The following is a 25,603-nucleotide window of genomic DNA, read 5'->3' on the forward strand; positions in this document are numbered from 1 at the left end:
GGAATATTTATCAACAAGGTCTTGGTACCTTCCGATGAACTTTTTTTAGAAAAAGAACGAGACGTTCTTTGACATACCCCTGTTTCATCAACTTTCTACTCAGACACTGATGACGTATTACAAAGTCTGAGTAGGAGCTGCAAGCTCTTGAATATCGAATAAGTTGGGAAATATATATCCCATATGCAGGTGAAGTTGGTATATTGCTACTAAGGTAGGGGAAATTTATGATTTCAAAATTAAAATCGTCTCGTTTGTCATAGATTCTGGTACTGAGATGACTGTGTAAGTCAAATTCGAGATATAAGTCTAAAAATGAGGCGGAGGAAGCCGTGTCTGTAGTTCTTTAATCTCTAGTTCTGGGGGATATATTAATGGAACCCAATCAGAAAAGTTCGGATTTTTATGGAAAGAACATCATCAATATATCTGAAAGTGAAATTAATTAATCTGGCTTCTTTGATTCTCTTGTTTTTTACAAGTGTCTGGAGGAACTCCGATTCATATGAAAATAAGAAGAGGTCGGCAAGAAGAGGCGCACAGTTTGTTTCCATAGGAATGCCGACAATTTGTTGGAAAAGTCTACCTCCAAACTCAACAAATATGTTGTCGATAAGAAACTCCAGCATACTGACCACTTGTTCTTCTGTGTAGCATATTTTACCTTTTTGTTTGTCACTATTTACGAAATATGCCTTATGAAATCCCAAAGTAATAAATTTATAGCGTATGCTACCATTTTTATGTTGAAAGGCATTGTGAATTATTTCTTTTAAGCGATTTTTCAATTTCACATGGGGAATGGTGGTATACAGGGTTGAAAAATCAAAAGTTTTGATGGAACTGATTTCAGAAAAAGACCGAGATTTAAAATTGTCTAGAAGTTCTTTAGAATTTTTAAGAATCCACATATGGTTAATACCACTACGCGAGTAAACAGTTTCACAGTATTTCTGAAGACCCTCTTTCACTGCGGACAGAATTTTAGTCAATCTAATGGACAATTCTTTAGTAGAACATGAAGATGAGCCAGCAATATACCGTTGTTTGTACGGAATTTTATGAAGCTTTGGTATCCAATACAAACAAGGTAAGTCCTCCGATTTGGTGTTCAATGCAATGTTTATTGAAGCCATGAAGGACTTATGATTTGCTAAAATCTCATCCTTGTCAAATTTAAGTGAGAAATTGTTTTAACGAGTGACCGAACAACACATGATTTGACGAATGATGTTACTTGTTTTTATCAATTTTGTTAGGTCACGAGTTGAGTATTTTTCGATATTTGAGTTCTTTGATTGGTTATTCTTTTATTACATTGTACATTTTTTTCTTCTTATGAAATTAAAGTAGAAAATGTTATGAACTATAACGTTTTCTTCGCATTCACAATTTGTTTTGATCCGACGTTATCGAAAAAGTCTTGAGAACGACTATAATTGTTGTATGACATCAGACGAGTGAAATAACAACGTTTATTTCACATGTGAAATTATCGATTTTCATTTCACTGAGAAATCAATATATTCATTGCACTTAATGCAGTAATAAGGGATATCGGCAGTAGAAAATCATGACGCATAAAAACAACAGATTCTACGCTGATATAGGGAGAAAATCGTTGGCTATCAGATGGCTTACGATCACATGATTCTTTCGTCCAGGGAAAGAAGTAGAATCTTTGGTGTTCGATGTGTTGTTTACTCGTAAATAATTGTGACTAGCACGATTTCTTCAAAGTTGTTCGAAAAAAGAAAAAGCGGCTTGGTGTTAAAAATCTCATTCACCGTAAAAGTTATGATATCTCCATCAATTCCGACAAGGTAAGACAATACCTATTGAGCTCTGATCACTAAATGTAAAAGAGGGACGAAAGATACCAGAGGGACAGTCATCAAACTCGTGAATCGAAAATAAACTGACAACGTCATGGCATGAAATGAAAAGGACAAACAGACAAACAATAGTACACATGACACAACATAGAAAACTAAAGAATAAACGTAATAGTCGCAAAATGAATTGCTGGTATGGGTGAAATCATAACTGATGTTGGTTGGCACTAACCAATGTTCGAGCCTTCCATCTGCATTTAGACTTTTGTCTAATCTCGTTCCTAGTCCGGATAAGTTATGCCCTGTAAGGTGCATCTCCAAGAACAAATAGTTGATAAGCCTGTTCATGAAATCGTGGTATCGATAAATTGCTTGCCAATTTTCTTTCTTTTCACACAGTAGACCATAAGCTGTTTTAAAGTAAATTAGTGTGGTAAACAGTTAATGACAAATGTAAAACAATTCAAACGAAAATAAAGGCTTAATCTATACAAAAATAATAAACGAAACAAAGATATTTAACACAGCAACAAAACGACAACCACTGAATTACAGGCTCCTAACAGATTAATGATCAAGCTATGTATCGTTCTTAATAAGGAGTCTTTTTATCTTTTTTGTATCCAGTATATATGACAGTAGATTTTCGTCTTCTTTAAAATTAATACCAAAAGGTAGAAGATCAGATCTATGATTTTCTAATATTTCATCCTTTGTAAATTATGTTAAAGAATAATATTACTAATTTTGCTGTTTATTCATAGCTCTCTTGTGAGACATTCCAAATGATGATTAACTATATACATACTCTAAATAGCCATAAACCTTTCCAACACATGTTTAGATATTGTTCCAAAGATGAAGTAATAGTAATATCCCTAACCATTAACAATTGTCATGATAATACAGTACAAGAGTGTATTTGTTGTGTCTTTCCTTTAGCAAAGTGATATTTATAGATAAAGGGGAGACAGGTGTTTTACCCATCACGTTTTCCCCTTCTAGTTGAAGACTGTATATAAACTCATCATAGATACCAAGCTATATGTTTGTACGCCAGACGCATGTTTTGTCTGCAAAAGACTTATCAGTGACGCTTGCATCAAATATCAAATAAATAATAGGTCAAATAAGAAGTAAGTGGAGGAGCATTGAGAACCCAAAATTCCGAAAAGATTTGCCAAATACTGCTCAGATATTTTAGATCTCTAAATGTCTATGTTTTTGTTCATTACCTTGGCATTATTGTATACCAACACCTCTTGATGTTTGCTTTGATTATGCGAATGTATCGGCAATTTACTTTTTGTCCATAGTCATGATGACAAACTATGACATTCGAATTTATTTGACTACCAAGTTGAGGATCCACAACGATTTTGTAAATAAAAAATAAGACAAATATAAGAAGTATTTTTGATATTTTTTATTTCTACATTTGACAATGAATGAATCATATTTTTAACAATAATTTAACAATTAACAATTTTTGTCAGAACATAGAAAAACACTAAAATATAACAAAGGTAAACACAAAACAGAATATAATAAAAACAAAAAATATAAATATATCAAATATCATTTAATTGGCCACATGATATTCAGAGAATGATTATCTTCCTTAGGTCAACATAGATTATGTTTAATTCCCATTGCTAAATTATCTCCCTTCCTGTTGCTTTCTTTAGTAAGCCGTCACCACAAGAAAAAAGAAAAAAATTGAAAATATAAGAGTAAACCATTTAGTACAAATTGTACTGACTTATATATGACTGTTCTGGATTAGTAATATGCATATGCCACCCATATTTAAATTCCTTATTAATACCTAAATCGAATTCCACATGTCTTAATAAACACCACTCATTCAAAATCATTAATATTATTTCATTCCCAATATGAAGGATAGAGTTGTTTGTTGTATAAATAGAGTAATTAGTTAATCAATCTCAACTTAAAGGCATATATTAATCTGAGACTTATTAGAAAGACTCTCACTTTTTTGTATACATGTATATTATTTATATACATATGTTGTGTGTGCCATAAACATTAACTTAATTAAAATATATACCTGATAGTATTTTATATAACTGACAGAAATTGAGAATAATGACCATATAAGGAGATTTGGGACATTATATAACTGGAATATTGTCCATAAATCAAGAGATTTTATAAATTCCAGGGACAGATTTATAACTTTCATGAAGTGGACCTTCTACACAGCTCTATGATGGATGATCACATATTTGTGATATTTCACAACTAATGAAGTCAAATTCAGCTTATTGTGTCAAAATAATATTAACACTTCATAGCTTGAACATATTAACCGTTTCGTCTTCCCAAAAGAACAACAAAAGAAGAAACTTGACAATAACAGTCAAATCCATATCAGATTGTGTGGTTACTCTAAATATAAACAAACATAATTTTCACAGTAGAAAAATATTTACTGCTACATCAGCATATATTTCATAATAACACCTTAGTTAGATATCCTTGATTTTGATCGGCAAATGGCTAGAGTATTTTAAATTGTTCATTTTATGATAGTAAAGACGAAATTTGTTTACATTTCATCATTGCAAGGATTTTTTTTTACCATCTCTGCAATGGTATTTGCCATAATGTGTATACTTTTTTTCCCCCTTCAGGACTATAAGACTAAAATGGACAACCTGCTGATGTATATGTGTGTTTGTGTGAGTGAATAACAGGAGGGGCATGGCTTGAAAGAGGGGTGTTGGTAACTGAATTTTTGCCACTTTTTACAGGATCAAAGAAAAGGGAGGAACCACAGTGTTTCCTTTAGGTGTGGGTTCTCCAGGATTTATCACTGATCTGGAATCAATCACATAGTATGTCCTCAAACTTTAAATTCAATGAAATAATTCTCAAATATCAACTTATAGTCACTTCTTGGCAGTATTATAAATATTTATACATTATTTATGAAAGAAACACATGTTAACAAATGTTCCATGAAATACAGGACATGTAAAAATCACATGCAATATCAATTTTGATTAGCCTATATTTTAAACTTGGAAGCATCAAATGCAAGATGGATGTAATTTGAATTGAAAAAAAAAGTTAATTTGTAAAGACTGATAAATCTAAAGAAGTAAGTTCCATAATATATATATATAAACATTGCTGACTCAAATGAATAAATTGATTATAAATGTCAACTTCACTGATCACACATTGTAGCTCTTAAAAAATGGAATAAATAAATAAAAATGCACACAAATTTATCATTTCAAATACTTTCCATAAGGAACTTTTCCATGAAATGTTAAACCAAGTATGTAATAAATTTAGATCAATAGTGTTGAACTTAATTCAAACATCTGAAAACCAAGTATAAAACTGAACTGAATTGTACAAAACCTGCTGAAAATATCGGACATGAACATGTTCTATATACAGCTTCTACACATAAAAATGTATGTAATGCATATTTTGTAGCTTACTTTTTGATATTGCTATTTGAGTTTATACACAGGAAAAAAGAGTTACAACACACAAGCTCATTTTGTTATGCTTCAGAATTATATAATATTAAAAATAACCTATTTGTTTGTATTCTCTATAATGAAGAAATCAATTCATATTTTCAAATTTTAAGGAGTAGAAGAATTATTGAAAGAACACATGACAGTTTTCTCTTTAATTTGAATTTAAGTTTTATTTGCAATTAGATGGATTACCACTATATTTGTTCTTCTGGGACTTTTAATCTTTACTTTAATAAACAGTATTACAGTTTCAAGTAAGGTTCTTAAAAGTAAAATTAGAAATAAAACAATGTTCAAACTAGTTTTTTATCTGTTCATTGTGAAATGACCATTTTATTTCCTGTTTGTCAGCGCACATTTCCCCCTTACTACCCTCTTTAATGTGTATGGTCCTCTTTTCTCGTGTGTACAATGCAACAAAATATTCCAATAATTAATTAGCTAATTATTTTCAGTATCTAAAATTGCATATATCTGGTTACAGTAGCAGTATCTATAGACACTACTGAGAAATCCTCAAGCAATCTAGAAAGAGAAAAGAATAGATCTGTCAAAAATCGGCAAAACATCCATATATACATACATATACTTGTTTTTTCTTCAATTTTATAAAATGTATGTAACAATGTGTTATTTTTCAGAATTGAAATGCTCCATATCTATATACACTCTTTCTTGACTTTACAATATAAAACTATGCATAACTACTTGTACAAAATACCCAAAAAATGTTTTGTAATGGAACATCTTGTAGAAACAGTAATATGTAATGCAACTGATTTAAAGACCCTATTCAACAATTATATTTAAGTATCAGTAAAAGTGCAAGAGCTTTTTAAAAGCATTTTTTTCTCTCTCCACAAACACCCTTATCTGTTGTCAATTAAGATGAACAGCTACCTTACATTTAGAGTTGGTAATAGATTCATTAGAGAACAAAATTACAACATAATCATGCAAAAATTACAATGTATGAGATTTTTGTGGTAAATATCCAAGATGAAGTATCTCAGGCTAAAGATAATTACATGTGATTGAAGAGATAACTTTTTTTTGTAATAACCATTTCATGTGAAAGTTCACATTTCTACCGTAGGAACTGTTTCAATTCATATTCTTTCTTAGGAATAATTTCGATATCTTTTCAAATGAAAAATTTCAAGAATAACAATCATTTTAAAGATGCAACAACAATAGGATTTTAAGGTACCATCAGGAATATGTTTGAAGTGCATGTTTGTTACAACATAAGAAGTAGACCCAATGCCTTGACATGTCTGCATGTATTCAGAAACTCTTATACAGAAATGTAAACTATAACATCAAATGTTTCAGATGAAAAATATAAATGAAGTGACAATTAACGTATGTTTGCAATGTAATCATGCATTCTAAACTAAATCTGGCACTAACAATTAGACACATACTTTCATTTTGACGCATTTCAAATATTACGAAATAAATCGTACTGTACAACTAGGTACATGCAGACAAAGTTGCTGAAGTCAGAAAATATGAACAATACATTTATTATGGTTGAACATATATGTGTGCTGTATAAAAGATCAGAAGCTAAAAATGTGATCAAATGAAAAGAAAATATAGTGCAGAACAACTGATATCATGCTACAGACACTAAAACATGGGTGCCATGACAACAGTTGACTTACTGTCACTGCAGAGAACATTTTTCAGACACCTCCCCAACAGTCTGAGTCAGTTTATGTGGGATGTCCTGAACCTTTGACTTGAATTCATCTAGGTTTTTGGGCACTGAAATTATAAGGGTGATAGCTTGAATAATTTACCAGGAATCTTATGGGGAATATTTTTACAAACACAAATTACTTAATCAATTCTATAGACGTCTTTAAACAATTTTCATGAAACATAACTAGCGTACTCTATACAATTTTGTTTAACAATCTTTGAGGTCTTCACTTCATAATTTTCATTAGTGCAAACAATAGCAACAATTAAGAACTTTGTAGTCACATAAGGTGTACATCAGCCTTCTTCCTCAATAACTGCAAAACTGACATTAAAACAAACTGTTGTCATGCCATGAATAAAAGGTTTATAAACTTGAAAAGAAAATGACAGACAAAATATAGAAAGGGAGAAAAAAGGTTTCATGCTGAAATTCATTTTCTGGATCTTCCTTTTTTCTGAAATGTCAAAACTCAGTTAGGAAAATAGATAATTTAACAATATACAATGTAATGCTAGTAGAAATCAACTATTTAAGGTCTTGTGGTTTCACTTCATCTTTGTTGATTTGTATGTTTTGTATGATAAAAAGTTACACAGTACTGAGATGATAGTTCTTAATTGATTACAGAATTGTTAAAAAAAAACTTTCACAGAGAGTAAAATGTGGTTAAAAAAATGGTAATTCATTCTTAGTTATAGATGCTATTTGTTAAAAAGAGAGAAATCAGTTATTTGTCCAATTAGTTTTACAAAAAGCTGCTTTTGCCATAAAACCATAAAAGGCAAAAAAGATGACGTTATAAAGACATAAACCTAGGCTCATAGAAGTGTTGTCGCCGGGTTTCTAGGAAGTAATTTTCTACAATGTCTGAAGAATCAATAGAGTAAGAGAATTGATTGGATATATCTTTGTCATTTTACATGATATTTCATCTTGTGTTAACCACTGATCTGATCTTCTAAAAACATATCAGTTTTCATATTATTGTTATGTTTTATAATTACATTGTGAATCTGCCATCTGTCATAAAACATTGTCAATATGTTATATGTTACTATTGTTATTGAACCAAGAGGTTGTTTTGTATGTATTGCTTCTTTTAATTGGCAAAATTATACAATAACATTGAATTTAACCAAGTTTATATTTTTGTTTGTTTGTCATTCTTTCTTGTTCTGTCTTCTCTTTTTTTTTTAATTTCATAATTTCTTCTAACATTAGATTTTGAGAACGGATGTCAATTCAAATTTTAAATGTAACCTCACTTTTTTGAAACTGGTAAAGTCAACTTGATTTTTTATTTAGATCTATTGGAACAATAGATAGGTATTAAAATCAATATTGCAGTTGTAATAAGCTTCCCTCAGATTACTTTATTTAAAAGTTACATGCAATCTACATGCCGATTTTCTTTTACACCACAAAACCATATATCATTTGACAGTATTTCATTTCTGCCTATAATACAGGTAATTATAATAAATAATAGGTACATATAATGGTTTGCATAACAAAACATATTCATCATAAATTGCACTCATGATAAAATCACAATGTAAGCACTATACACTAAAGTAGAATTACAAGACTGTGCTAATGTTGGGAAATATGCCATTTAAGGTGCATACCAAATGTATTTATCACTTTTTTCCCTGAAAGCAGCACATATAAAAGTGGCACACAAGTTTCAATTTTACATCTATGATGTTTGTGTACATTAGAAAAAAAAGAGCTTAGGGCAGAGTTAAAAAGACTCTCCAAAGTAGACTTTTCTGTTATATATTTCCTGTTAAAAGTTGCATTAGCAGTACTTATTTTTTCGTCCAAAAAAATATAACATAGTGGTGCAAATATCTTATTGCATTTTTTTTAATTGGCACAAATGCAATGATCCTGTTTAAATTGAAAATTGTACATAAATTGGTGAACACATTCATTTCTCTTTATAGCATTACAATTTTAAAACACTGGTAATCATATATTCAAAATACCAGTGATCATATTATTTGTGGTTAAGTATTTCACTTTCACATCAAATAAATTTAGAAACAAAAATATATACAGATAAACATGTTGTTCAAAGTTTAATATATTCAAAACACATAATATTGTAAACAACATGCTCTAAAGTCCACAGAACCTAACATACAAATGAAATGAAGGATAATCTACATCAAGTTCATCAATATTTCTCTGCTAACAAGATTTTCTTCTCCAACTAATTCAATTGAAATCCTTCCAGATTTCTAATTGGTTTAAATTTACTCTTATTGGAATTTAGTTGTCATTGCAGCATTTGAATGTAAAATATCTATCAACAAATTTCATTCAGATTCAACTTTTTCAAATATACATAATTCAATCATATATGCATCATACATAGAGATACATCTGAAAAGGCTCATTTGCACAATTCACAGAACATCAGTCTTCAATTATCTAACATACCAAATCTAATGAAAAAAAATCACAATTTTAAAAGATGATTTGTACAAGAATACAAATCATGCTTCATATATCTATTCAGATCTCTAAATATTTCTTTAAATCTAAATTGTAGGATTAACAAATGAAAACATTCACAATCAACCCTAGGAAAAAAGTACTTTAGTATTCTATATATATCATATGCACTTGCATGCAGATTATCTTCACCTTGGATAAACAATTTACTTTGAAACTACATAAGCTATGTGACTGTGAGAAAAAAAGTTTAAACAAATTTGTAAAAAAGTAAAGATGTATTGATCTCTACATGAATGATATGTAGACATTTCACAACCAGCTTTGTCTTCAGATCATATCAAAAATAAAGTAGAAAAAGTTTTTAAAATAAACTATCCAATTTGTATTTTTTGTAAATATGTTTTAACATGTATATTGCACATTTTTCACAATGCAAATCAATCAATCAAAAGGAGGACCTTTTTAAGGACGTCAGGATTGGGTTATTTTTCAAAGAATTTAAAATTTACACTAATGATGGATTAACAAGTATACAAGAAACAACAATATACTAAATGCGACTCATCACAATGGGAATAAAAGCTACCGGGTAAATCATAAAATGAATAAATATGTGGAGACAATAACAGGATAAGGGTAAATTGTGATTCAATTATATCATATAGAAATAACAATTATCACAATTGCAGTAATACTATAAATGCTATGAGCAGAATGAAAACTACTTTTTTAATCAGAGTTTTATATTTCTTAATTGTTTACCTTTCATAATAAAATTATGGTACATTTGTTTCTAGCACTTTACAAGTTACAATTATTTAAGACCTTTTCTGATTTGTCATAGTGACAGTATAAAAAACAAATATTATCATTGTCTATTATGAAGTATAACATTTCTCCACATTAAACTTCAAATATTAAATGGTGGAATTTTCAAATATTTAATGGTGGAATTTTATTTTTAGGAAAACTCAATTATCATTAAGATTGCTGCTTCCCCAAAACAGTTTTAGAAATCTCAAAAAATAATAAAAAGTGAAACTCAACTCAGTTGTGAAAGAATCAAAATTTACATCAGTTGAAGAAGACTTGGACAAAATTTAATTCAAACCAATGAAGGGTAGCATATATGCCAGAGTGACCTAATTTTTGTATGTCTTTTAGTTTTTGCTAGTTTTTGTTAACTGACTGCATATATGTAAGCAGTCATGAATGTTGGTGTTTGAAGAGATGAACTAGAATTCAAAATATATGTCCAGAGTAAAAAGAATCACAGAGTAGAATGACAGAATCTGCATCTGACAGTTCAAGTATACTGTAACAAAACCAACCTCCTTCCTCAAAGCATATGGCTAGGATTGAAGATATTATAATAATTCATGAAAATTAAATAAACATGGTTTTTTTTGCATAAATAAAATTAAATACATGCAGTTATTTACTATTACAAGAAAATTATTTCCCTGTACAGATATTTGCCATCTTCAATATTATCTAGTTGTCCAAGTCAGCACAATCTTGGAATAAAATATCTTCCTGTTCCAAAAAAAAACAAAGAACAAAATAACGGAAATATCTTCCTGTTCCAGAAAAGAAAAACAAAATAAAAACAAACAAAAATCTTTTCCTGTTTCAGAAAAGAAAAACAAAATAAAACAAACAAAAATCTCTTCCTGTTTTAGAAAAACAATATGCAGTTTAGGGTTGGCAGTACTTTTCTTACAATAAAACAAGAAACATTGCACTTTATGGGAATAATGTCTATGAACACAATTGTTTGAACTAAATGCATATAATTCTGTACATGTCTAAGCTACTTGCACCGAATGATATTGCTGTAAAATCTTAACATTCTACGACTTCCTTATAACATGTAATCAATATCCTGAGTTAATCATATTGTCTGTCTTACAATTTAATATCTATCTGGCTTTGGCAATATAAACTTAAGTATTAAGGTATATTTTCAGTTCCAATATACAATGAAATAATTGTTTATTTCTTTTTCTGTCTACAATAGCAGTAACTTCTGGTAACAAAGATGAAGCACCTGCTGAGAAACTCCTATTTTTTTTTATACTAAACTGTTATTTGAAGAAAAAAAAATAGACCAGGTTTCTTTTTCCTTCTTTAGAAGAATTCTTTTATACTTGTTGTTTTATAAAATATAAGTATACAAGATGAAAAAAACTTGAGACAAACATAAAAATTCATTTTAACAGACACAACTTGATTCAATTATGATTCTATCAACATTGCAAGTTGGGATATGGAATTCCAATAATTTCGGCAAGACTTAATATTTTTTACTTATAAAATCCATATTTGGTATTAACATTTTCTAAAGAAAACTATGAATTTAGTATTTTGCATGGTATAATGATTCCTTTGATTTAGCCCAGACTTTTTATATTGGAATACAAAGAAATACAATGATGGTTAATACTGTCAGCAGAAAAAAATAACCATCTATTTACAAATTACAATACAAATACTAAGCAGTGCAGAGTTTAACAAAAATCATACAACTTTCTGCATATATCCAAAAATATGTTACTTATTTGGGAGAAGTTAAGGGTGCAAACTGTCATGTAGTTGTAAAAAAATAGAGTCATGTAATTCTAAACTTATTAACCCAGCAAAAAATCAGATAAAATAATTAAACAGGGGTTGAACAATGGTATAATGAAATACAAATCATTAAATGTTATGTTGATATCAACTCAGTCATTTTGTAGTGGTTTTGTCCATTGTTGGCCTGTTAAAACAGAAAAATCATAATAAAACAGTAGGTGCCATTTGATTAAGGACTTTCCTTTTTGAATTTTCCATGGAGTTCAGTATTTTTGTGATTTTACTTTATACACTGGGCACTGAAGATTTTCTTGAACTCAGGAAAACCCAGTCAGTTGCATTTAAGCAAAATTGATGGTTGGCAATCATTTGAAAGAATGAATTTGAATTCCCATGACACATACAAAAAGAGACTGTAACTGTTTTGCATGTTACAATATGATAGTTGTATATCTAAATATTAAATTTGTTTGAGCTAACAGGCGTTCTTGCACTGAATCAAATCATAAATGGGATTAAAGAATCCAGATTAATTATATAGGACAACTAAACATGTAAAGATTTATCTTTTTAAATCTTTACAAAAAGCTTGTCCTTTCAAAACGAAAGACAATTACCCATAATTCATTTGGTTTTAACTACCTTAGCATAAAAAAAATAACAGGCAAGAAAAAGGGTGGGAAGAAAGTCCTGAGATATAAATCAATATATAGACAAACTTATATTCAAAAATGAAGATGCTATGAGGTATATGACAGTTAATATACTACATTACATATAAACATTTTTCTAATGATAAAAGTAAAATGAAAAGAGTATATTTGCACTGTTTTTTCTCTCTTTCACAATGATGAACATCATGCTATGCCGTTGATTAAATTCATTTACTGTAACCTACTCACAATGTTTTACTGTCCATTTTGATGGTACTACTTGAGAGTTAATATTAATAATTCAAAGGCAATATTGTTTGTTACATTAATTATGATTTAATAACACAACATCTTTCATGTTGATCATATCTGATTGTGTACATGCAAGAGAAGTCATTGTTTTACTAATTTTCAAAATATATGATTTGGCATTGTTTCTTTCAATTGCATTACAATCGAGATAACAATATTGTATTTGAAGATTTGGTAGTCACAATTTTCTGCTTGATTGCCGCAAAACCATTTTTCTTGTAACACTCAAGTATCACCATGAACTGAATTTGTGACCATCAAATCATCAATTGATGCCATCAAACCTGTAAATACAACACTGCTATCTCTGACAGGATCAGCAATGACATAGGAGATACCATTTCAATAGAAAGAAGTCATCTACATTAAGTTAAAAAAGAATTAACAAAAAGATAAGAATATTTATGGAGTTTATTATGATTTTTTGCAAAACTAAAAGTCTGCTTTGTTCAAAAATTGTGAAAGCTTTAACTACATTGTCTTTGTCACTTCCTTAATGTTCAATAACAATGGTCATTGATTAATGTTATATCAAATTCCTTTTTCTCATTTGCCTCAATTCTCAAAATACATACCCTAGGTAACTTTTTAGAATAATGGAACACATCTTTTTTTAGCAAATCTTGAAATATAGACCAATTTTCTTTTAAAAGAAACATAGGTGGTATCCTCATCAAAGTTAAAGTGTGGGAATATTTACATCATTCCTTAGATTTTTTTTAGTTTCTATATAAACCACATGTAAAGAATTTATCCAAAAATAGAGAGATTGTAGGTAGAATTGATAAAACTTCCTTTAGAATCTTCTTCCTAATGATCTACTCCTGCCAAGCTTGTTGATTAATTATGCTACAGCGGTGTTTCTTTAATGAGGATAACAGCTTTTTTAATGTGATAAAGAGCTAGGAAGGACTTCAAATGAAGGAAGATTTACTTTTTTTTTCATCCAGTGCAGAAAATTAAACAGTATGGTGTTAACAATACATGGCAGTAATACGAGTTAATTAGGAAGATTAATGAACGGCTGGCTCTCTTGATATCACTTGAATAATGTTCTCTTCAAAAGCATGAATCAAAGCAGAAGAGTTTACACTTTTAGACTCTGCAGTGTAAAAAAATATACTATGAAACTCTCAATCGCACCTCTAATTAGGAAGATTTTAAATATCCCTTGGGTGATTATGAAATTGAACTTGTATTTTATCTTATTAAAATTAATCCTATGTACAATTTCAAGTTTTTGTCTTTTTTTTTGTGGTTCTTTTTAGTCAGACACTCAAATTTCTGTAAAAAATATCTGCTAAAAACTGATCCAGGTTTAATAAAAAGAAACTTATCATTTCAGAAAATTTATATATCACAATCAAATTAATTAATACAACACACTATACTTTTTTCCAAAAAATACTAATCAATGAATAATGCAAAACAAAAAACTTATAGATAAAAAGGTTCCTTTTTCAAGTGAATAACAGAAATAATTAGAACTAGAAGTAATCATTAATTCCTATACAACCCATACAATACAATTCTAATGCTATATGTTAACATGTTATTGATGTACATATTATGTTAATTTTGATCTAAACATTACCATACATTGTAAGTAAATGAAAAATATCTACACATTTTATAAGAAGACACCAGATGAAAGAAATAATCAATTGGGTATGATGCATTTGATAAACTGCTGCAGTCTTAAATGATTTAAAATGAAATCCTTTCTACATAATGACAAAATAAATCAAATTTGTGGAAAACCAAGAAAAATCTCTCCAGTGATACAAAAGCTGACACTCTTAAATGTCTTGCATGCTTAATTGATTATCATTACTACATCAATCAAAATAACTTTATATTAACAATTGACCTATGGAAATGGGTTCAAGGTCAAGTGAAAACTGTCACACATACATGTACACTATATACAAATTATAAGGACAAATATAGTGCTATGTAGAATTATGACCTGACCTTAGCACAATCATATCACCAGTAACATTAATCAATGAACCCTAACAGTCAAGGCCAGGAGCCTAATTTCAGAAGGACATGTACACCTTATTATGATCTCATAGACCATAGAAATTTATCTATTTTTTCTAACAAAAAACACCAAAAAGCAATATCCTACATTTTAGATATTAGGCTAGTCACATACCTAATGCTCAGAGTGACTGAATAACTGATCTAAGCAGGAAAATCCAATAATGCTCATTGAACCATGATATTCAATAAGTTCACTTGGTACTCATGGTAACTGAGAAATTGTCAGAAGAGAAAAATTCTGTATGTCACCTTAAATCTTTCAGCAATTTTATAGACTTATTATAGCTTACTTATTTATCAAAGTGATTGCTAGACTGACCTTATTCAAAATATGTATGTTTACTTTTGTAAAACATTGACCAATAAAAGTGATGTCAAGGAAAGTGATACATGACCATAAGAAACTTCAGGCCATAATCAATCAACACAAAGTATTGATTATTTAACTGTTCTGTTCAAATACTCAGTTATACAATTTGTTTTTGCTGTTGGCCTTGGATTGGTATCTTTTTGTTTCATAACCTGTAACACTTATTGCAGGCAATTACGAAATTTGAAATTGTCAAAAGTCAATCATGATCCTACTTTGATTATAACAAAAACAAACTATAATGATTTTGTGAGATTGTCTTTATAAATGTTATATACATTCCTTATTTTTCTGTAGAACTCAAAAGAAAATCTTTCAAAATGACCATCATATATATATTTTTCAGCCTTTCAGACATTTTTCATTTTTCGTATTCATTCAAAATGGACTACTTATCATGTTGGGCTTATTGCACTGTTTTCATAAATATCAAATTGCAATTAAGCAACTAATAAGACTTTGACAGATATATGAAAAGGGTTACTAAGTCACTTGATATTTAAATAATCATAATAAAGGGAAACTAAGTCATTATTCCCCCCCCAAAAAAAAAATCAAAAAAAAATCAAACACTCCTTAGTATATTTACAAATAAATCCATTCATTGACACTAACTACAACTACAAGCCACACTCACACATTGTTTAATCATATATCTAACTTTGAATTTTTAGGTTTTCTTGTGTTTTGAGGGTCACACACATATCTGATTTCATGAAAAAAAAAATTCATTCAAAATGAGCGTACATGCAATCTAGCTACTAAAAAAAAGAAATAACACTGACCAATCAATGATTCCAAAGATCATTTGTTAAAGCATCCTCTGGCACAAAGTCAAATACTACAGTCTATACATTATATTTCAGTGACGTAAATCTCAATATTGAGGACTTTAGAGCCACAATCTCAATGTAAATATCAACTAGTTAAGCTAACATTATAAATTTTTTCAAATGGCCTATTGCAAGTAAATTTATATTTGCTTTTGTATTTGAATTCATAATCTATCTATACAGGAAAAAATATACTGAGAACATCAAGTTCAGATCTTAATTAAAAGATGCAAAATAACACAACGTTCATTTCAAGTTTTTGGTAGCTATGAAAAAAGAATATCTTAAGATATGGCCGTGCACAAATATATCACATTAAAGCCTTAATCAAGATACAACCTGACAACCTTTTCCACATTAAGTCTCAATGTTAAATGTTATCATATATCTCAATATATAGATAATACTTGTGATCTTAATTAAGTTGTGACCTGGCACAAAGTTCCCACAGAAGAATATATTCCTCCTTCTGCGATCTGGCACAAGTTGACATTACATAATGCTTATTTTTAGATTTGACCTCAGACAAAACTCATACAGCAACATAAGGAAGAGAATTTACTTGCAAACTCATCTTCATCTTCATCTTCCTCTCCTCCATTTGCCTCAGCTGCAAGTTCAGCAGGAGTTTTCTTCTTTCGACCAACCCGACCTGCAGAATCCATTTGCTGCTTCAGTAATTCCTCTTCTTCTTGTTTCTTTTTAATGCCATACTGTAAAATAGGTTGGTTTAAATAAAAAATAAGTTAATGCCAACATACTTCTTATCAAACCCCACTGGGTGTTAAGCAATAAACAATCAATCAATATAATCAAACTTGAATATTTGTACAACCACTGAACATTAAGCCACAAACAATCAATCAATCTAAAACAGACTTGAATTTCTGTTAAACAATATACTTCTAATCAAACTTGTTAATATGTATACTGACATATAATCATTCAATGAAGAAAACCAGCACTATACTTCACATGAGGAAATGGTTAATCAAAAATTAGAATGTTAGTCAACAAAGCTGGGCATGTGAAATTTACTACAATGTATATATGCAAAGGGCTTTACTAATAAAATAGAGGGTGCGTCAAAGAAAACCATTGTAAATCAAACTTTGATGCTGATTATAATTTTTATACTTAATGCTGAGATACAGAAAAACAATTTCATATTATATCATCAATAAGCATAGGTAGCTATAAAACTGGATTCACTTTAGAATGTTATTTACGAAGCTAGTAAAAGTTCCCATAGGTGTTTGTTTTCTATACTCATTCATATAGGTCTGCAGTTAGACTCACATAAAAGTTATGCTTGTCATACAAATTGTATTTAATGGTGGTGGTAATTACAACACAGACTGCCTCTAGATGTAGAGTAAAGGCTCCCTTGATCAATAGTCTTCAATCAGCATTTATAACTATACCACTATATGACAATACAAATTGCTATTTCTTTGAACCTTAAGCAGTATTAATATTTCTAAAGACTGAACTTTTGACAGAAAATCCATTTGAAATTATAGAAAAGACGCTTGACAGAATTACAGATTATAAGAAACTGGAATTTATGCTAAGAGAAAAACAGGGAACAAAATATAAAAATTTGTCAGATTTGCCTTCAAGATATTGTAGAATTTTAATCAAAGGAATTAGAATAAGGAAATCTAGTACAAGGATTGAATGACGTCAAACAATTGCGTAAAAGATTTACTGATGAATTGGTTCAATAGCTTATGTCCGAGATAAATGAGCACACAAAAGCTTCTTGACATATATCTTGTTCTCATTAATATTCAAACAATAAGAAATTAGATCAGCTTACTACTTCAACCTATAATTGCATCTCAATGTGAAAATTAGAATTAAAACAAAGAAAAGAAAGAGTGGTTCATCTGCACTGTACACGAGTAAGAATACAGATCAACACTGAGCCCTGCATAGTAGAACAGCAATATTTCATGAAAGGAGATTAACATGTAAATGCAAGAATTATAAATTCAATAGTCAGTCTTCACTGCTATTATAAACTCTTTGTGACATCAAATATTCAATTATATTGACCTGACATACAACCTTTGACCAAAACTTATTACTGACATCATAATGTTGAACCTGTCAATTCCTTTTAGTTTTGAAAGGAAAAACACACAAATGCAATCTGATAAATTAACAAATTTGTAGAATAAAATGTTGAATTTATACTATTTAGTTAAGCATAGTAGTTCTGGTTGAAATAGTGCCGTTACTCAAGAAAAAACATTTTTTTAGCCAAAATTCACCTTTACACATTTGATTTGGCAAACGAAATTGTCTACCAGCAAATACCTTATCTCGTATAGACTGTCTCATAGTTTCTCGTTCTTCTTCCATTTTTCTGTGTTTTTCTTTTCTTTTTTCCTCTGCTTCTCTCCTTGCTTCTTCAATCTCTGGATCTTCACCTGTATCCCCATCCCCTTCCTTACTTTCTTCATCTTTATCACCTAAAGCACCTGGAAATATAATCAAGCTATATTTTATAAACTGACAGAAAAAAAATATTACATGCAGAAAATAAAAACTGCAACTTATGTATTTCCATCTCAGCAGATCTGAAACTTTAACTCAAGTTTAAATTTTTCGGATTTTCATTTATTTTAAAAATATTTTATCAAGGATTTTTTATTTACCACAAACACTTTAAATAGGAAGTTTTGTTGGTTGATGGTCTAAACAATCACTGATACAAGAGAGGAACAAGCAACCTCTAAATGATCAGTATAACTTGTAGTAAATACAACACCTTTGTTTTCTCCAAAGTACAGCAGCTGATATTAGAAAGTAAGAAAACATGTTTTCTATATCAGGTATTATATATTGAGCTTGTATATAACAATTGGTTTCATTCTTTGATATGATTTTTTTTGGGTCTTATATTCAAGTGCAATGTATTACCATCTTGAGCGGTTTTTCTGAAATGATCTTTTGTATGTCATTTATTCATTCCATTGATTGAGTTTAGCAGTAGCAAGGTTGATTACTTTAAAATGTAGTTTAACCTGCCAATTATCCATGTGCTGACCAAAATTAGCCATCATATTTTCAATAAGTTATATCTTATTGTTGTTTTTTCTCTCTCTCATACCATTCAGAATTTAATTTTGATGGCAGAATTAGACTTTTAAGAGTAACTCTCTCAAGGATTTATTCACATTTTTTTCCCAACTTGGTATGAAATATAGCTTTGTATATTTTGACATAGTTGAAGGCCCTTTGATGACTCCTAGAAGGTGTCATTTGGTTACCACCTCATTGACTTAAACCAACATATCCTTTTTATTTATTCAAATATTATGATTTTCTGTCTGAAAAAAAATGTACTTGTATTCATGGCATGCAATCATAATGACTGTGTTATACTATATTCAATAATCTACAATGTCAACCACAAACAAGTGATGAAAAATAATATTGAACAATCAATGTTTGTTCTAACAATTGAAACAATAACCACATTTTCTCACAATATTTAAGAGCAAATTATTGTTCAAATCATCAATCAAGTCAGAAATGCAATAATTTGTCGATAAACTGACAAAATTAAATTTTCCATCATAACAAGCAGTTAAATGTTACAACTCTGGGGAAACATTTGAGAACAAATTTGTGAAACTCATATTTGAAATGGGGTATTTTTTTCCAATCAAACTACCACAAAAAAGTTGCCCACTGGAAAAGCAATCATGCTATATATAATAATATGATCTATAATGTATTTCACTTTTGAATTGAGACTAGTGCTATTAATTATTCTGCTTTTAAAAAATCAGATAAACTGGCATGTATATATCTATATGAAGTTCAAATCTGAAAAGTTTGTAACATCAATATCTTAGCTTGAATTAGTTTCTTTTTTGCAGAACATTGTTTGAATACTTTATAGACTAGCTCTGATGAAAAATATAAGAGAAATGTGTATAAGAACACAAATACCCCCTGCTAAAGCTTTGCAATTTACTCACCTAAAAAAGGTATTAACTATAGAATGGTATGCAACTCACTGCCCAAATATGAACTGTTGTGGTTCTGAGGATTGTAAATGAATTTAATCAAATTTGCATGAGTCAAACTCAAGTCAGAGTGTGGAAAAGAAAATGGGGCGGACTGAACAACCACATATTGAAAGGCTGAAATATGTTAGACAGATAGTCAAGGCCACTGTCAAGAGTTACACTTAATTACCCTGTCGCCTATAGCACGGGCATAAAAATAATCTACAGCTAGAGTATTTAATGTTGGCTGGTACTTGCTGCCTTATGTTGCAGACTAGATACTAAACAATAGAACAATAGAACAAGGTTAATGAACGACAGTCAATAAGAGATGAGAACAGGTCACTTAAAAATATATTGTACCATTAAACGATAAACACTGCAAATTAGTCCTTGTCAAAAAAAGGTTAAAATATCTATAAAAAAAATCTTTTTATGTAAACTAAGATTTGATGCTATATAAATGATAAAGGTATTCCTTTCTCATAGGGGCATGATGTCATATGGAAAGGTCTTTCAGTATGTGTTTAATTTTTTGATTTATAACAGCACTTTGTAATGTAGTCTCCTTATTAAAAGGTAATAACAAATTAGATAAGAATCAATCTTTTTATATAAACAATGACTTTGATGCTGTTAAAATGATAAAGGTCTTCATCTCTTATAAGGGCATGTTGTCAAATACGAAGGTCTTTCAGCAATAATGATGATTTTTAATTAAAAAGAGCAATTTGTAAAGTAGTCCTTGTCATGAAAAGGTTGAAATTAAAAACCAATCTTTTCATAAATCATAAAAAGACTATGATGCTGTTAAAATGGTAAAGGTCTTCCTCTTTCATAAGGGCATTACATCATATGCAACAGTCTTTCAGCAATGTTTATAATTAATTAATTTTTAATAGCACTTTGTCAAGAAAAGGTTGGATTTTTGAAAAAGTCTTTTTTTTTTATATATATATATGTAAGACTTTGATGCTGTTAAAATAACATGTCGAAGGTCATACGTTATACTCTCCCATAAAGGCATTTAAGGTTAAATATAAAAATTCTAGGAGCACTTTGTAAACATAGTAAAGTACCTGTAAGTCAATAAAATCAACTTTTATGGAAATTTTCATTTTCTTGTGAAAATGTTAACAGCTGAAATACAAAAAGTCATTATCTATGTCCCCCTAAAATTACTCATGTATGGCAACATATGTGCCCACTCATGGTCTTTTCTCATTTCTGATTGACTGAACATTAGAAAAATTCTAACAAATGACTGACCAATAAATGCGCCAAAAAAACCAAGTCTAATTGGTTTGACTTTAAATAACAGATAATGATCTCTAGAAACATGGAACCAATTGAAATCTAACTGGCCTTATATGTTTCTATGAAGCCCCTAAAACAAGTTGTGACTCTGTTGCTTATTGGAATTCGTCAAGAACACCAACTGAAGTCAAAGTTTACAGTCAAATTCATGGAATTTCCGTTTTTCTTTTACTTTTCAAAAAATAGATTTCTTGATAGGAAAACAAACCATGTAGACATGTTCCTATGGGAAGGTACTTATATAATTACCAAGTGCCATTTAATGTTGGTTATGATGAAAAGTCCAATCTAGCTTTAGGGGGGGGGAGGTGTTCAAAAGGGGTTCACTTTATTTGATATTTAAAGATAACTTAATTGATTGATACCAGACTTCCAAGATGTGTTCCTGAGATGATTGTTGGTTGCTTAATCTCCAGTGGCAAATAGTTCATGCATGTTCATGACAATCCTGTGATGATTTAACCAAATTCTCCAAACATCAAAATACATTATGATATGACATAAGACAACTAACGTCCAGAAGTTTAACAGACTCATGAGAAGGGGTGTGTCGAACTTGCTTTTTTCTGGTTTCAACCCCAACCACCCTTTTAAGGGATGAAATTTTCAAAATTTAGCAATTCATTTTATATACCTTATGTCAAAAGACCTGTTTATTTCCAAAATAATTGATATAAAGGTGAGTCAAATTTTAAAATATTATGGGAGTACAAACATCAAAAGAACATAAACAGTAACTTAACTTAGAGAGTTTCAACCTAAGCTTTAGAGCATAATCTATAGAAATTGGAAATTTACAGATAAAACATATTAAAAGAATCATATCCATAACCAAAGCATAAGCCACTGGGTGGATGTACATGGAGGTGAGGTTTGTATAATATGCCTTTATAATAGAAACAGCAAAAAGGTTAAATCAAACAAAACACATACATTTATAACCCCAAAACATATCATCTTCTTGGCTTTTAAATTTATTTTTTTAGAAAATTTTCTACTATAATCTGGAAACTAAAGGATATGGGGTATCCATCTCTGACAAAATAACAGTACACAGCATAAAACACACAATAAGCAAAGGAACATTACTTTTATTGCAGTTCATTATCTAAAAGTCATAGTTAGGCCTTTAACACTATGCAAAAACAATAATCCCCTTACTGCAAGTTTAAGACAGCCCCTAAGCACCTGCTAGAGCGGAATTCTTGCAAAAGTAAATTTGGAAAGACTTTGTTTGCCAGGCTGTTTGATTCAGCTAAAATACTCTTAATTTTTTTCTATTAACACCTTGAAAATCTTCATTGTCACCTCAAAGTTGCCTTGCATTAGCAAACAAATACAAATAATTACCTAACAAATGAAATAAGAAATAAATAAAATATTAACTAATGAACACCTCAGTATATTAAAAACTCAGCAACAGAAAGGTTTGTTTGGATTAACATAGATTTAGGGAAATGTGAAGAAAACATAGTTATATAGCACTTAATTCTGGACACATTTCTTGCGTTATATTGTTAAATTAAAAATAAACTTCATTAAATATACAATAATTTTTAATTCTACAGCATGTAATGGAATAAAGCTATTCTACCAATAATAAACTAGAAAATAAAAAAAAAAATCATTTTTTTGTTACACACATAAATTTAATATTTTGCAAGATTTTTAATTTTGTTTTATATAAAATTTTCATAAACAGGCAAAAATAATTTCAGGAAATTATTTCAACTCACCCTTTTTTTCTGTTACTATACTATTAAACAAATTCATTTGAAGATAATTTCTTCTAAGTCTTCACAACACTTTTAAGGTAAACAAACTAAGTGTAAATAAACTTTACCACATATTGTTTTCCTTAACATATAATAACAAAACCTTCGTCTCTACTTTATATAGAAGTAAAATTACGTCAATTCACTCAACGGTGCTAATTTTTTTATATTTAGTTTGTTGATTCCTTGAAAAGTCTACATGAAACTAGATTTTAGCTCCTGTATCTACACCAACTTTGAAAATCAGTTTATGTTTATGAAATTCTGATTGAGTTTTTTGTGCCATTTAATTTCATTTTTTGATGGAAAGTTTCTAAAAAGTGTGCTTTGTTTGACAAAACCCTAAATGTTTGGATGCTTATGCAATGCATGGTACGAAAAAAAAAAAATTAAGATAAAAAAATAAATCAAAACCCTATTCCATATCCCCCCACAAAGTTAAAAGGTTATTCACCAATCTATCAAATTTCTATAACTTAATTGTTCTTTCAAAAATTAAACATGCTTTTGTCAGTGTTTCACCTTCCTTTCTACTTTAGCCCAGTTGCAGCTATATTGTTTGGCTGACAGGGATAAAAAATAAAGATCACTAATTTGTACCTTTAACCCTAGGGATCATAAGTAGGTCATGATTGAAATTGGTGGTTTTAGAGAAGATCTTTGAAAAAGTTAAGTATAACTGATGACAAACAATAACAATGGCCCACACTAATAGGACCTTTGGTCCAGGCAAACTAAATCGATCTTCGGTAGGTCTAAACAATACTGATTGATGGTCTAGGTGAAAAGATGGAATATTATGAGTACCACTTGATAAAGAGAGCTGTTGTGAAAAGCAAATATCCTCTCTAGGGAAACTGATGAAGTCAGTAGTTTTTACAACATGTAAAATGAATAAGGCACTTACTGAGTTTGATGCTAACAAAGGGCTTTTTTTTGGATTTAACTTCCTCAAGTAGGCTCATACCCAAAATATTGAAAGCCAATGATGTATTATCTACCTAAACTTGTGAAGAGTTATATGACTAAAAGGGTCATTAAACAATAACAAAATATTTCAAGATCATGTTAGCCTGATGCAGTTGGAGCCTACATTTTATCAATTTATCAATTTGAAATTTAATTTGTAAGAGTATATGTTATAAATCATGTCAGTACCCAAACATCAACTACTGGGATGATGAATACTGACCTTTTCATGCTATTGTAGATAAAAAAAAAATGTTTCTTAACTTTGCTTTCTCATTAAATCATTAATTACATTTGAATACAATTATGCTATCTCAATATATCTGGATCAAATTTGATTGGTCAGCTGGAATCTGATATTGCTGCAACTTCTACTTTCAAATAAAACCTGAAGAAAGCAATTAAGGAAAGTACAATAAATTTAATTTACGGCTACCAAAGGTCTGTCTGAAAACTGTGACCTGGAATTTTTGAAAAATCGTTTACTGGATTACTTAAGACACTTAGTCACAAGTATTTAGCGCACATGTTGCATAACTGGGTAAGAAAAGTAAAGACGTCAGGATGAAAATGTGTGAATTTATCATATCTCCATAAATTATCCTTGACATAAAACTATTCAAATCCTTGCCATATATAGTAAAGAAATCTCTTAAGTGCTAAGTTGGCTCTTTTTAAATGCTAAAATGAGCATAGAATTAACACACTTAAATAGTTTGACTGTGTTAAAAGGATCTAGGTGAAACAATAAATAAGTGTTTATTAAGGCCGGCTGTGTTTCAAGGATTTAATCTGGGTGGACACAGTGAGGTGTCTGGTCTGCTGAACTTATATGTTAAAAGTCTTTTAAACCAAGGTTTTATTAAGATATATAATCTTTAAACTGAAAAAAACTCCACATAAACGTGGTCAAGGTAGTACCAATAATCAACTTGTATAATTAAACCCTGGCTGATGGCCATGTGGGATGAACTTCATACTAGATACTCCACATGCTCCAAGGATCATTCTGATTAAGTGTTATTGAAATTAGTACAATAATTTGAAAGAAGATTTTTTTGGAAAAGCTTATGCCGGATGAAGGTAATAATGGACACCTGGTGATGGTAATAAATCACATGGCCCATTGAGGCTTTAAAAGAACAGGTTATTTAAAATTATTTAATTTTGAGGGCTATAAG

General features: G+C 29.7%; 1 protein-coding gene across 18 annotated transcripts in view; it reads right to left on the reverse strand.

Annotated features, from left to right (window-relative positions):
- Positions 1 to 3,246: 3,246 nt before the first annotated feature.
- Positions 3,247 to 25,603, reverse strand: part of LOC139520651 (complexin-like) — an 89,945-nt gene continuing 67,588 nt past the window's right edge. For 13 of the 18 annotated variants that reach the window (XM_071313486.1, XM_071313485.1, XM_071313497.1 and 10 more), the window contains 4 exons: positions 18,659 to 18,822; positions 16,896 to 17,046; positions 7,033 to 7,135; positions 3,247 to 5,887 (listed from right to left, as the gene is read on the reverse strand). In XM_071313486.1, coding sequence (XP_071169587.1) covers positions 7,035 to 7,135; positions 16,896 to 17,046; positions 18,659 to 18,822 — 416 coding nt within the window. In that variant the 3' untranslated portion in view covers positions 3,247 to 5,887; positions 7,033 to 7,034. The remainder of the gene's footprint in view (positions 5,888 to 7,032; positions 7,136 to 16,895; positions 17,047 to 18,658; positions 18,823 to 25,603) is intronic. The other 5 variants (XM_071313493.1, XM_071313492.1, XM_071313494.1 and 2 more) reach the window with 3 other exon arrangements.

The sequence above is a fragment of the Mytilus edulis genome, chromosome 4, assembly GCF_963676685.1.
Source record: "Mytilus edulis chromosome 4, xbMytEdul2.2, whole genome shotgun sequence".
Classification (NCBI taxonomy): domain Eukaryota; kingdom Metazoa; phylum Mollusca; class Bivalvia; order Mytilida; family Mytilidae; genus Mytilus; species Mytilus edulis.